Source organism: Homarus americanus, unplaced genomic scaffold (genome assembly GCF_018991925.1).
Source record: "Homarus americanus isolate GMGI-L3 unplaced genomic scaffold, GMGI_Hamer_2.0 scaffold40047, whole genome shotgun sequence".
In the NCBI taxonomy this organism is placed as follows: domain Eukaryota; kingdom Metazoa; phylum Arthropoda; class Malacostraca; order Decapoda; family Nephropidae; genus Homarus; species Homarus americanus.
This window is the reverse complement of record NW_024741731.1, coordinates 718,761-733,911: the sequence shown is the minus strand read 5'-3', so window position 1 is coordinate 733,911 and position 15,151 is coordinate 718,761. Positions and strand designations below refer to the sequence as shown.

At 40.7% G+C, this 15,151-nt stretch overlaps 1 protein-coding gene across 1 annotated transcript; it reads left to right on the top strand.

The window, feature by feature from the left end:
• Positions 1–675: 675 nt before the first annotated feature.
• LOC121876014 (sialin-like) lies at positions 676–13,040 on the top strand. The gene is made up of 12 exons (XM_042380861.1): positions 676–1,124; positions 4,134–4,315; positions 5,031–5,144; positions 5,746–5,814; positions 7,103–7,258; positions 8,155–8,242; positions 8,469–8,689; positions 8,903–9,052; positions 9,653–9,785; positions 11,345–11,500; positions 11,917–12,002; positions 12,114–13,040. The coding sequence occupies exons 1-12, from the start codon at positions 1,097–1,099 to the stop codon at positions 12,330–12,332; spliced, it is 1,602 nt and encodes a 533-aa protein (XP_042236795.1). The 5' UTR covers positions 676–1,096; the 3' UTR covers positions 12,333–13,040.
• Positions 13,041–15,151: the final 2,111 nt, after the last annotated feature.

Here is a 15,151-nt window from a genome sequence, read left to right as displayed (position 1 = left end):
ACAGTGACACGGGGACAGTGACACAATCTCATATATCAACAGGTGTAACCAAACCTATCTCACCTGTGATACCTGTTTCTGTCCATAATTAAGAGAATTAATGTTAATATTGGTAAAGCAGTGTGAGGGACCTGAGCAATTATTATTCGCTATACTGAAACAGGTTTAGTCAGTGGCCTGGAACCATTAGTGAGTGGTGGAAAAATATCACGACTACGTCCCCTATTCTGAACACATGTTGCTTTACTATTGTGTTTACTATTAATCTCTTATGCTATTAACTCGATCACTACAGGATGTTTGTTCTTTGTTTTGTATATGGGATTGTTTTTATTGATAGTGTTGTTGTACTTATTAATGTAATAACTAATGATACCATAGTCTTAAAATTATCAATCTCACAAACTCATCCTCCCTCCCCCTCCCCCCTCCCATCTCCCCCCTCCCATCTCCCTCCTCCCCCCTCACTTACAACCAAAACAAAGATATATATCAGGTGTATAAATTAGCCCAGAATACCTGTTTGCTGACCTGTATTGAGTCGTATTAATACATGATACCAACAGTCCCTCTCACCCCTCCCCACCAACTTCCCTCACCCCCCTCCCCATCCCCCCCCCCCCCACCATGCCTGGTGTTAAGGGAGGGAGGGTTGTCGTGGTCAGGTTCAGTATGTCCAACACCTTGTAAGAGTGAGGGTCTTGTCACCCTGTGTCCCCCTTCCCCTCTGTTTGGTATTCTCCCTGTATCTCCCTCCTGGTAGACTCCCTGTATCTCCCTCCTGGTAGACTCTCTTATGATAGCGTCTAGGTAGTGGTAAACTCCCTGTATCTCCTTCGTGTTAAACTCCCTGTATCTCCTTCGTGTTAAACTCCCTGTATCTCCTTCCTGGTAGACTCCCTTATGATAGAGTCTTTGGGTCGTGATAAACTCCCTGCATCTCCCTCCTGGTAGACTCCCTTATGATAGAGTCTTTGGGTCGTGATAGACTCTCTGTATCTCCCTCGTTATACTCTCCCTGTACCTCCCTCCTGGTAGACTCCGTATCTCCCTCTCTATACACCCCCTGAGCCTCATCATAGGGAGACTCAACAGAATGACCAATACCAAGACAGGAACATGTGGTGAGCCTTATAGTGACTTCCGTTGTGTTATAGTGACCTCTTACATCAGTGACATCTCTATTGTGATATGAGGACATCAGTTATTATGACATCACGTTTGCTCTTGACGTCATTAGTGATATAGTGTTCTTATTGAAGGTGTTGGCGGTAGAGAGGTAACGCGCCTATCTCTCACCATTATATCATGGGTTCGAGTCCTGGCCCAAGACATGTGAGGTGTTATCCAGTCATATTTTAGATTGGCGTCATCTATGGTGTTATGACATCATTGTAGTGTTATGATGTCACTAGTGGTAATGATGAAGTCTTTATGGTTTACTGTCAACACTAGCGATCAATAAACACACATGCATACACACACATGGATAACAAACAAACACTTAACACAAACACTTAACAAACACAACCACTTAACTTATACTATTAAAGTCAGTTAGAGAATCAGTTTAGGTGACACAGACATGATCCCTCACCTTGACTCATCTTATACGAGGTTATGTGTTAACAGAATACGAATGTGTCTGTAAAGTGTTGAGAATATGACGGGGTGACACGTGTCTTTCTTATCTTTTATGTGTGACGAGTGTGTTGTGTGGGGGGGCGTTGTGGGGGTGTTGTGTGGGGTGGGTGTTGTGGGGGCGTTGTAGGTGTGGGGGAGTACTGACGATAAGAACGTTTGGTTTCAGTTATGGGGATTAGTCGTCATGAGAGCGCCCCTACACACACACCTACACACTCCTAAAACAATAGACTGATGACAAACAAAAGAGGATCAGTGATAAGATAAACAATTAAGTTATCTATACTTTCCTCACGAGTAAAAATGTCTCAAGATTGTTTTGGAGTTCCGTCATAGAACATAACTACGCTTCAATAACTTACGATCTTCAAGTGCGTAGTTAGGATAGTAAATACACTATATTTTTCTTCAGGTGTCGAACTACGTGTACAAATATAATCCGAGTGAATTATTAAGAATTATCTTGATAGTTTCTGACGTAAGATAATTCGAGGCTCCTTATTTTTATTTTCCTTTTGTTTTCAAGAGTAAAGACAATATAGTTTTACCTGGGGAATTAGGTTAGGTTAGGTTAGGTTAGGTTAGGTAAAAATAAACGAAAGATAAAGAAAACAATAGTAAAGAAAACAATAGTAAAGACAACATTGAAACACTGAGCCTCTCTTTGCCTCGACCTGTTATTATCAGTCACCCCACAACACACTCCACACCTCCTGTTAGCTCAAGGTCGACCTCCTGAAGGATCATTTATCCAGGTTACCTTTTATTGAGTGTGATATGTTATGCTTGACCTTTAGATGTTTGTCAAAAGTACAGTTTAGTTGACGTATTAAAGTGCTGAAACTAGGTTGTGTGTGAGGGGAGGTGGTATCGGTTACTGTGAGGTGAAGGAGCTCTTCCATGACAGCTAATCACCACCAATAAAAGCAAACGACACACACACACACACACACACACACACACACACACATTGGACGCCTCCTTAAAGATTAGGCGCAATTTTCTCCTCTAATTCCACCAAAATGACAAAAGAATAACGCCACCAATAACAAAACAAAAGAATAACGACACCAAAACAAAACTCCAAGTCACCTTTAACTGGTGTCTATTTAACCCTGATTTAGTTAATCTTGTTACTAAATTTGGGACATAATAAAGGGTCCAGAAAGTGGCATGATACTGCTTATGTAGCCCGTGTGTGTGTGTGTGTGTGTGTGTGTGTGTGTGTGTGTGTGACCTCTGTAATGCTCCACAAATCATTTTGTTTATAATGTTACTACTCACGATGATGCACCACTGGACTGTGTAGGGAAGGGAAGGGAAGGGGAGGGAAGGGAGCACTTCATAATTTTCAAGTTATTATGTTAATATTAGATTAGTTAGCGTGGCAGCCAATGGGATACAGCTCTCGACTCCTGCTAAAGAGTCGTTTTGGGCCAAGATGGTTAGAACCTAATCTAACCAAACCAAAAAACCCACTTAGACTTTTCACTTTATAAAAACTGTTATATCGATCCCCTGTCTACTTATAATTACTTTTGTATACTTATGATTACTTTTGTACTTTTTTAAACGGCGTTGGTATCCCATTTAGGGTTGCCATATCTGAACATTAAAAAAAGAGGACGCTCCCGAAGACCCCCCCCCGCCCGGCACACACAGGCTAATATACAACATACATGGTATAGAAATCTTAAAAAAAAAAAAAATACTTTTGCTTAAGGCTGAACATCTTCATTCCTTTAGCTGCAGTCTTCTTCCCCCACTGTGTGTGTGACTTGATGTGCCCATGCATACTTTTCTGTAGATCGGATCTTTCTCAGTATTGGCTGATTGCTCTTTAGAAAGGTATAGAAGTCACTGCAAGATGTTTCTCGGAAGCTGTACTGTACAGTCAGAATGCCTTTCATTGTTTCAACACTCAATTTGTTCCTTTCCTTTGTCCATTGACTTTGCATCAGTGAAAAAACTCTTTCTATATTTGCATTGTGAGATATAGCAAAGAAGAATTGTGCAATTCTTAGCAATTCTGAGTGGCATTCAATGTTCTTTGATTTTTCAAAGTATCTGGTCCACTTTTTATGTGTTGGCAGATTACTAAATTCTTCATCACTCTTGTAATTTTCCACAAACTGCTTCAGGTTACTAACTTGGTCAAGACACTTCATCAACTTCTACCCCCTTATCAATCAAATATTTGACAGCTAAGTTGACAACACCGAACAGGCGTACAAGTGACTTATCAGCTGACGAAAACTGAACGAGATCTCTACGGTTTCCACCTTCCCCCTCTCGCTCTCTCTCTCTCTCTCTCTCGTCATTACAGTTTCATGTTTTTTTCCGTGGAGAAAATGATGGAAGATGAAATTCCGGACTTTTGAAGAATTTTAAAAATTCCTTCCGGATGAAGATTTCGAGACCTAAATGGAGGACATGTCCGGGAAAATACGGACGTACGGCAACCCTAATGATTCCCATTCTCCCAACAGCTGTTCCGGCACGACACTCCCTAGCACTATTGACGTCAGCGGGCGTGGCAGTGCTGTACATGCTGAGGATTAACATGTCCGTAGCGATAGTAGCTATGGCTCACACACCCACGCCCACTTCCGGGAACTCCAACACCACTACCCACGCCCACACTACCGCCTACTGTGTGTCATATAACCAGGTATACTGTACTAGTGTTGTGTAATGTGTGTAAGGGATATTTGTGTGTGTTAATTATTATTTTTACACATTTTTTTTATTTTTTCATCTTTAGTTTAACAGGTAATTTATCAGCTTTTGTTTTCGAGGACAAATTATTTCCAATATTAATTTAAATGTAATCGTTTAGACTCAGTAATTTAATTTGAGTACAAAAACTTTCGATTTGGACTTGTACTTTATGATGAGTACTTAAGTTTACTACTACTTGTCAACCACTACTTTTTACTTTACTAGGAATATTTAAGTTTACTTTTTAACCACTTATACCATCTTATTAGTTTATCACGAATGCTTAAATTTACTTAACTTTACTTGTTAACCATAGGACCACTTAATACTTTTATCATAACTACTTAAGATTACTCATACTTATAAACCGATTAGACCACTTATTAACTTATTAGGAATACTTAAGATTACTTGTACTTATCAACCAAAGCGACACTTTTTCCTTTATCACACTGACACCAAACTGACACGAGAGACGAAGCTAACGTTAACTACAACAATACTTACAACACAGTACATGACCTTCAAGTTGTTTGTAAGTAAGAAATTCCGACAAGAGGCGAGCGTGTGGTATCTTTCCAACGTGAGTCTCCTGGAGTCTAGCCTTCGAGTAGCAGTGTGTGTGTGTGTGTGTGTGTGCATTAAATAGTATCAATAACACACAGGAGAACCAGACAATACTGATGGAGGAGACATTGAAGGGGAAGAAGACAGCAGGAGCAGATAACTCCACCTTACCTGAAGACTACCTGACGGAGGAAGACCCACTCACTAATAAGGTATATACGAGGCATTATAGGTTACCTCTACAGAACCTTAAGGTAACGTAAATGAACATAGTGAAGAGGTAGAAGTTGAGAGGTTCTGGGGGCATATCTTTTTATATATCCTTTTGTGTATGACTGTTGAGTGGTATGACTGTTGAGTGGTATGACTGTTGAGTGGTATGACTGTTGAGTGGTATGACTGTTGAGTGGTTAAAGTGAGACAGAGTGGATGTTTGTCCATGCTTGGTGGTCCAGTTGATGAGAGTAATGGAACCTTAAACTCGCGAATAAAAATGGAGCTTCATTTAATTTATTAAGTCCCAACACAAAGTTAACCCAATCTAGAAATAAACTGAACAACAAGTATCATGGAGGGAGACATAACACAGCTTACATTTATATACTCGAGATATAACGAGGTATGTTGAGGTAAGTGCCTAGTTCACCTGTTATGTTTATTATAAGATGTGTGACCAAATCCAAAGCTTAATGAAGAGAAAGGAGCCCCCCCCCCCCAGGTAGATCTCAGAGGTAAATCTTCAGGTTAATTAGGCTAGGGTGTTTAATCTTCGGGTGATTCTATGTAAACAGTGAAGTGTATCTCCTCCTGCAGATGGTGTTGACGGGGGCGGAGAAGGGGATGGTCCTGGGCGCCTTCTTCTACGGGTATTTCGCCACAAACGTGAGTCACCTGTTGATTATTACCACCTATTGAGAGGCTCACCTGACGCTCATTTACGCATCTCTTTAACTTCTCTTTAAGAGGAGGGGCCAGGTCGACCCTGACCCAACCTAACCTAACTGGTTAGCCAGTGCAGGTGGCGAGTTGTCCGATCTTCTTGGATTATTCCTTGACACCAGGACCGGCCTGCCATTGTTGTGTGTGTGTGTGTTGACGTTTTATACTACCTCTTAGCACCGCCTTCACCCGCCCACCCACCCACAGATCCTCAGTGTGCTAGTTTACTCACCCACTTTCTACCCACATTACCACAGTTATGAAAAAGAGTGGAACAAGGCAGCTGGACACCTCACCAAGCAAACCACCCTCAGTCGCGTTACATGACCCTCACACTGATTTAAAGATTCAAGTTTCAGATAGGGTCTTGGTGACTCGCCCATCAACACTATCAAGCTATTTGGAGTCACAATAAACCTCCAGTACATAGAGAGTTAATAAAGTGATAAAATGGTAAATGATCTGTGTTTGTGGGTTAATAATACATAAACTAACAAGTGATAAAAAGGTTAATAGTCATCACAGTATTATTCAGGTCGAGAGTCTTAGGCACCTCACACTCTTCTACCTCACATCTCTCACCCTTTATCTCACATCCCTCTCACCTTCCTCTTCCTCACATCCCTCTCACCCTCCTCTTCCTCACATCCCTCTCACACCCCTCCTTGCTCACAGCTGTTTGGTCCGTTTACTTAGTCTAGAAGTGACTGACCTCGTGTGAATAGATGATGTTTACATAATACTGGTATAGAGGCTTTGATCCTCCCAGCATTAGGATTGGCTGTGTAACTAACGCCAGGGAATTGTTCTAGAATAACAAGTGCTCATAGTATCTTAGTGTAGAGTCTCATTTACTCTTTGTATATTATCTTTGAAGTTAATATTAGTGCTACTGTTAATTGGGCTACGTTTATAGTTAGGGTTGACTGTGTCTTGACTCATATTAACTCCAGTATAAACGCCAGAAACACCAAGATGAACAGAAGAAACAAAAGAGCATCGAATAAATGAATTTACACGTCTATATTTATTAACGTTTATAATAAATCCTCCCATCATGTGATTGAATAAACATGATAGAAACAAAACACACTCGGGAGACTTATACAACCCTCAGCTGATAGATACAACATTACCTTATTACAGAGCCAACAGTAGACTAGGGAAAGAGAATCAACACTGCAGTAGATCTCACAGAATGTTTCTGACCTGTGACACACTCGCCTCTTAGATACCTGGTGGGCGGCTGGCAGAGCTGTACGGGACGAAGCGGGTGTTCGGTGGGGCCATCCTGATTGGCGGCGTCCTCACCCTCTTCACCCCACTGGCCGCCCGAGCCCACTACGTTGTCCTCATCCTGCTTAGAGCTGCCATTGGTCTGGCTCACGTAAGATGTTTTAATTAGAAGTAGTGGTCAGGGAATTCAGATATTTTATAAGGTAAGGAATGGTTGAAACTAATGCAATTTTTTTTTTTTTACATCCCATTGTGGTGTGTTGCCAGGTTGCAGGCACTAAATCAGATACACAAATTACACGAAACCTTAAGATGACTTGAGGAAGGAAGCTCCCATCAAGACCCGCAGTTCGTGAAAGGTCGTCCGTTTGTGTAAGACCTTATGTAACGCTGAGGCGATTACTGCAGTCCTTGGTGGCAGCCCAGTAAGGTATAGAAGACCTTAGCGCCCCAGTGGACTTGCGTTGACTGTAGTCGAGCAATTCCCGTATACTTTCACCATCCTCATCACTTATGTTCACCGACCTGCCCCCTTCTCTCTACAGAACACTATATCTGTCTCCTGAAACTTCCTCTGCCACTCACGAAACGTAGATATCAGTGGTGGTTACAGTCCATAGTCCGTCATAGTCTTGAAGTTCCAATGAGTCCTTGTGTTTGATTTGATTTCTGACAACCAGGCGATGCACTGCTGTCATTTATAGTACAAGTAACGTCACGAGTACAAACAACACGAATGATTTTTTTCATGCAACAAATTAGATAAATGTATATAATTTTCTTATTTAGTGAGCAAGTTATAATCCTTCTCATACATTTTATTGACTTGAATATATAAAACTAGAGAATCCAAACTTAACAACACAAGATAATGATGATAAGGTGACTTATACTGTAGTTAAGATATACTAATGATGGTTGTTGTTGTGTTGTACAGGGTGTGGTATTGTGTTATACAGGGTGTGGTATTGTGTTGTACAGGGTGTGGTATTGTGTTATACAGGGTGTGGTATTGTGTTGTACAGGGTGTGGTATTGTGTTGTACAGGGTGTGGTGTATCCGTCCTTGAACACTATGGTGGCCAGGTGGATCCCGCCTCTTGAACGACCCAGGTTCATGTCCTTCACTTATATGTGTAAGTATATGTGTATTTATATGTATAGTATATATGTATAGTCTCTACATGCATATCCAAGTTAAGATTAATTCTTTTTAGTAATGATAAATTAATGTATTGAAGAAACACAATAAGCAGAGTTTTGTATTCCTAAAGAAGCTGTAAAAAATAAAGACGAGTTGAACCATCATTTAACACTACAGCCAGCACCATAACTGTACCACCATAACTGCACCACCACCAGCCAACACCCTGGGCACCATTATCACCATGCCCCTGTGTGGGATGATCATCGCGGAGGTGGGGTGGCCAGCCGTGTTCTACGTGACCGGGGGCGTCTCTCTGGTGTGGGTGGTGGTGTGGGCGCTGTTCATGCACGACTCTCCCGACCAGCACCCTAAAATCAGCCTCGAGGAGAGGAGCTACATCCTGCACGCCATCCAGGATGGAACCACGCATAACAAGGTGAGGCAACCATTTTTTCTATTTTTTCCCCACAAACAGGAAAGTTACACACACACACACACACACACACACACACACACACACACACACACACACACACACACACACACACACACACACACATAGACGAAGGAAAAAATCAATAATATACTCAATTACTCTCACTGTTGGGGGATAAATATGTAAATTGCAATTAAGTATTTTTCCCTTCAGCCAAGCAGGACCCCGTGGCGGAGTATCCTGACGAGCGTACCTCTGTGGGCAACACACGTGGCTCATATCGGCTCTATGTTCGGCTTCAACCTCTTACTCACACAACTACCCACCTACATGAGCAGCATCCTTGGCTTCTCCATCAAAACAGTGAGATTATATGATTTTTTTCACCTAACCCTTGCAAGTCTAGTAGTATACGCAGGCGTCACATAGGAACTTTTATTATGCCGTTAAATGTTTTTATGTCTGTCTGCTAATTAATGCACAATACTAGTAATTTTAATATGGATTGTTAAGAGATCCTGATAATTTAGTTTTAATGCATTATGTATGTTTACTAATGCAACCAACCTCACTTGTTTCTTGTATGTTATTTTTGTTCGTTATTTTAGACTAGGCTATATACTCCAACCTGTCGTTCGTAAGGTCTGGTTTATCCTCTTGGTATTCAAATATTTTCTACCTCATTATTGTCTTGCTGCCCTCCTTCCATTTTTCAATATATATATATATATATATATATATATATATATATATATATATATATATATATATATATATATATATATATATATATATATATATATATATATATATATATATAATTTTTTTTTTGTTTACCCCACAATATCGTATTATTATTATTATTATTATTATTACCATTCTTATGACGTCTTCAATCTTCAAACCAGCCTGTCAACTCTCGATTCCTTTCTTAATGTAATAGTTTTCCTCCTCTCTTCTTAGAACGGCCTGCTCTCCGCCATACCCTTCGTCACACAGTTCCTGGGCAGTATACTATCAGGGATGTGGGTCACTTGGTTGCTTACCCACAAATACATGACTGTGTTTACCTCCAGGCGGATCTTCTCCACCATCTGTGAGTAACTTGTATGTTTACTCTCTCTCTCTCTCTCTCTCTCTCTCTCTCTCTGCATTGTTAGAGGTTCTTACCATGACTGTTTCCTCGTAATTTAATGTGTAAAACTGACCCTAATATTGTTCAAACTTTCCCCCAAAACACAGAAGTAACCTCATAAAAGTGGTATTGGACTTACAATAATACTTTACTTAAAACAGAGACGTCTACGGGTGAATGAGATAGGATTAAAACAAAGTAAAAATTCAAAATCATGTAATATTTTACTAAAGGTAATTCCGGTGTACAGTAGGCTCTCGCCAATAACGACTTCCACAATAACGTTTTCGACAATAACGGTAAGTTTCATTAGATACCCATTTTCGATAATAACTTCTGAATTCTCTTGAATAACGGAAATTTCGCGGAAGCGTCCGAGCGCATCAATGATAGCGTTTGTTTGCTGCCATGTTGATGACGTAGTTGTCCTCTCCGCCTCACTCTCACTCTCACACACGCTCAGTGGAATACAGCGCTGTGCCCACGTGTGAGATTTTCGCCACTATAACCAGTGGTTGTTAGGGTCGGTGATCAATAATGGCTCCCTCATTTTTGCCTGTAGGGGCTAGGGGAAGTGGTGGAGGGAGTGATTTGCCACCTGAATGACTGGGAACTTTTAAAGTGAGGAAATTTAACTGTCCTGAGTCTACAGTGCGAAATATTAAGAGGAACGTAGAAGAGACCAAGAAGAGTATTGCGCTGGCTAAAAATATTTCGGTGGTGATGGAAATGCGAGGCGAGCTATGAACGATAAAGGCGATAGAAACAGGTTGTTAGTGATAACAGAGCAAGTTCTTGTGAAATGGTTAGCTTGTAGAATGAAAGACAGTGCAAGTGTTAGCGGCCCTCAGATACGGAACAATCATCACACCAAGCACCTCAAAAACTCCCCCAAGCTAAGTGTTATATTACTCACTCTTTATTTTGATGATTGAATAACAATTCTTTTTATTTCAGCGAACAAAAAGTGTTAGGAGGGCTTCTAAGGTGAAAAACTAGGTGAAATTCTTGGGGCGGCTGCACCACTAAACCCTTTTTACATGTATTTTAATGTCACACAAATAACGTTTTCGCTAATAACGGCGTTTTTCAGGCACCTGTTAAACGTTATTGGCGAGAGCCTACTGTAGTACAATACTTGCACATGTCATTGAATCAACCTTAATGAGATGATACATTTTTACATCATATTGTTTCCTGTTCACATTACTATAGTTACTTAACCGTTATGATCATCTCTACTGTAATAAAACCTTTATGAATTCCTTTATAATTATTTCACCACCTTAGCCACCACAATAATCATTATCGTCATCACTAATGTTACTTATATTATCATCACAGCACTACAATTAATTTCCTATCATAATTACTGTTGTCTACACCTCACCATTAAGTACTAATTACAAAGTCTTTCACCATTAAGCTTATCACTCACGTAAAGTAAAAACACAGAAAGGTTCCATAGTACAGCCTTGGAGTAGGGTACACTACAACTCTACCTGGTGAACCATCTACAGCTCTGGTGTTGCCGGGAATAGTGCTGGTGATAGTGGGTTATGTAGGCTGTGACATCACCTTGGCAGTGGCACTCTTCCCCGTTAGTACAGCCTTCAGTGGGGCCATTTGTTCCGGTCACCTCGCAAATCACCTTGACCTCGCCCCTAACTTTGCAGGTAAGCATCGTAAAACAGGTAAATATGTATAGCTGAGAATAAATTACACGATTATTGTTGATTTTTTGTTCTCAGACGTCAATGGCGGCGAAAGAAGAACATATACTCTTTTATTGGTGTTCTGAAATTATGAATACATTAACACAAATATAAATAAACAGTAAAAATTAGTTACATGAGTTCAATGATGAGTATTTTATCTCACTGGCCAGAGTTGTGATGTTGTGCTATATGTTATGGCATTGGTTAACGTAAACTATGGTATACTTTTACAATTCCATAAATCTATATCTTTATCATACTAATTTAAACGTAATGTGATGTACCTTAGCTGTTTTTCTCCTACAGTTTTTGTTAATTACTATTTCTTATACTTGTTTATCACTTAGAATGTAATATTATGTTTGTTGCTTCAGGAACTATTCTGGGCGTGAGCAACACCCTGGCCTACATGGTGTCGATATGCGTGCCAGTCATCGTCGGTGCCATGACCCCACACCAGGTCAGTAACTCACTATCTTCATATTATCTCTCTTGTTTATTCTCACCAAAACTTCCAAAATCTCTTCTTTATGTCACTTCATCATCCAACACCTTGTTTATCCCCCACCAGAACCTGAAGGAGTGGCAGGCGGTGTTTTGGCTGACTGCCGTCATGTATGTGTCTTCGTGGATGGTGTTCACCGTCTTCGGGTCGACAGAAATCCAGCCGTGGAACTACAGCACTGTCGTGGAGCAGCAGCAGCAACAGCCAACGGGGAAGGAGACCAAGTTCCTTAAACCAGAGAAGAATCCCCAAGTTGTGGCAAGCGATAGCCAGGCTGAGGCTTAGAAAACTGAACACAAATTTAGTCTGTAAATTATGATCATGTTGACGATGTAACAAGAGAGGAAGGACGCCATTGGTAGAGCAGACTGTGAAGTGTTTGTATGTCATGCATTTTGGGGATAATACATATTACAATATGTTAGAACATCAGTATTAACCTAACCTAACTTCATCTATTCTAATTTATGCAAAGTTTGGTCATAAGAAAATGAATGACATCTTAATTTAAATATGAAGTCATATATACCAGAAATGCACTTATTACATAGAATTACATATGAGAAATATGAACAAAAAATTATCCTCATTTCACAAAAAAAGTTCATTGCCTTTTTAAGTTATAGTGGAGGCTTACCCTAAACCATATGGCATACACGATAATATTTTAAACAATGGATTTCAATAAATAAATGTAAAAAATTTAAAACATTCTTTTTAACATGTAGTGGATATTATGTATTTGTCTTTACTGTATTACAGACTGATATAATTGTTGGTTTAGTCTTTTGCTACATTGAGGTACTGTACCTTCAATATTAAAATACAGAGTTGTTTTTTCCTATTGTAAATAATGTAGTTTTGTCTAAGTTTGTATGGTATCAAACATACTTATACTTATACAATCTGTCTCACTTTAAAAAGCTGGTTTTCCGGCATCTTCGTGGTGTAGATTCACACAATATAACCTTTTTGTTCTCTATTTTCAATTTCTTTCTGTTCTTTTTTTTTTTCGCTCCCCAGGCCCCGTTGTGGGTCGTTTGACCTGTGCCCGGGTGGGCTAATTCCCGGTAAAAAAAAAAAACAAAAAAAACACGGGATGGTCAAAACTTGCAATTTCTTGCTATAGGAGTCCCCCCGCCAGTTACGTTTTCTGTGGCGCGTTTCACACTGCAATGGGAGACTTACATATTACAGTACACTAAGACAGAGTTTTCGTGAAATGCAGCTGTACTATAAAATCATAAGAGATGACAGATAACTAGTACTATCCCACAGTACAGTGTTAGAAGTGTGATGTTGCATAACAGTGAAACGGGCAGTAAAAGAGGATGACATAAGTAGACGAGCGACCACCTTAATGGCTGGTAAGATACGTGGTGAAATGACGTATAAAAATTAACTCAAATATAACGGTGGTGTGGCGGTAACGTGTATCTCTCGCCAAAATATCAAGGGTTCCATCCCAGACTCGCAAAAGAAAGGTGTTATCTAGTGATAAAACATCACATGTTTCCCGTCCCCGGTTTCCTCCTGTACTAACACTATACAGCTTTTGTTTTACCCCTTTTAAGCTTACTAGCCGTTTTTCCGGTTAGTCTATCCAGTGTTAGATTGACAGGAGGAATCCGAAGGCCGGGAAACATGTGATGTTTTATCACCCTCTGGATAACACCCTTCTCCCGTAAGTCCGGGATCGAACCCTTTGACACTTTGGCGAGAGATGCACTTGTTATTGCTGCATCACCGTAATACTTTTATCCTCTTCGCCACTGATCTGCTTGTTAGCCGCTTGGGCGATCGATCACGTCTCTGATTACTTTTCCTTTTCATTTATCTTCTTCACCAAAAGATCGGCTCGCTAGTCGCCCGGGCGATCGGTCACGTCTCTGTCACGCACTGTTGGCAAATACTGGGGATGCACCGGCTCCTGAATGTACCTGAACCTGCTCCAGTGTTGGTCAAGTCTGGTCTTGAAAGAGCTCACACTCGGTGCCACCACAACACTCTCTGGTAGATTGTTCCAAGAGTTTACAACCCTCACTCCGAAAAAGTTTGCCCTCACGGTTTGCTGGACTTGCGGCTTCTTCAATCTTGAGCTGTGACCCCTTGTGGGGCGAGCGTCCGCCAGCTCCAAGTAAGGACACTCAACTGAGTAGTGCCCCCTGAGATGCTTATACACCTCAACTAGGTCACCCCTTGCCCGTCTGTAGTATAAGCTAGGCAAGTTGCTGCGCTCCAATCTCTTAGGGTAGCTGAGGTGCCGAAGTGCAGGCACCAGTCTGGTGGCCCTCCTTTGAACATTTTCAACCAACTAACAGTCCCTAGCATATCTCGGGGACCAGATGGGGTGACAGTACTCCAGATGGGGAAGCCATTTCACCACACACACACGTGGTGACGAATTATAAGAAAATAATAGTTGTTATTCTGATTCAAATTCTACCTTACTTACCTAATAGCTGCCCATTAGAGGTACTGTACGTGACCACGACGAGGGAGTTTAATGCAGAGGAATATATGACTTATTTACGAACCTTTCTCGGGCATTTTCAAGAGGGGTGTGGTTATTTACACCAGTTTATTGGAAACTTCCAAAGGCGGGCTACGGCACCTCAATTACTCAGAGAAATTAGAACACCTGCAACTGTCCAGCTTAAGGTAGAAGAAACCACAAGTTAAAAAAAATGTCAGGGCGTTGTAACGGCACTGAGTGTGAGCTCTTTCAAGACCAGACTTGACCAACACTGGAGCAGGTTCAGGTACATTCAGGAGCCGGTGCATCCCCAGTACTTGCCAACAGTGCGTGACAGAGACAGAGACGTGACCGATCGCCCAAGCGGCTAACGAGCCGATCAGTGGTGAAGAGGATAAAAGTAAAAGTATATTACTTATGCCTCTTTACACCACCGATGAAGTCAGGTCTCCTAGCTGTTGTTATTATTGATTCATTAAAGCATGTAATAATGTTCAGGGTTCTATTGAAATACCATCTATTTATGAATCATGGATGAGTAATTTTTAACAATTTGTTCAGGAACAATAATTTGATTGTAATTGATGAAAAACAATGTCATAAAATATTTTGTTTCAATTTGTATTTC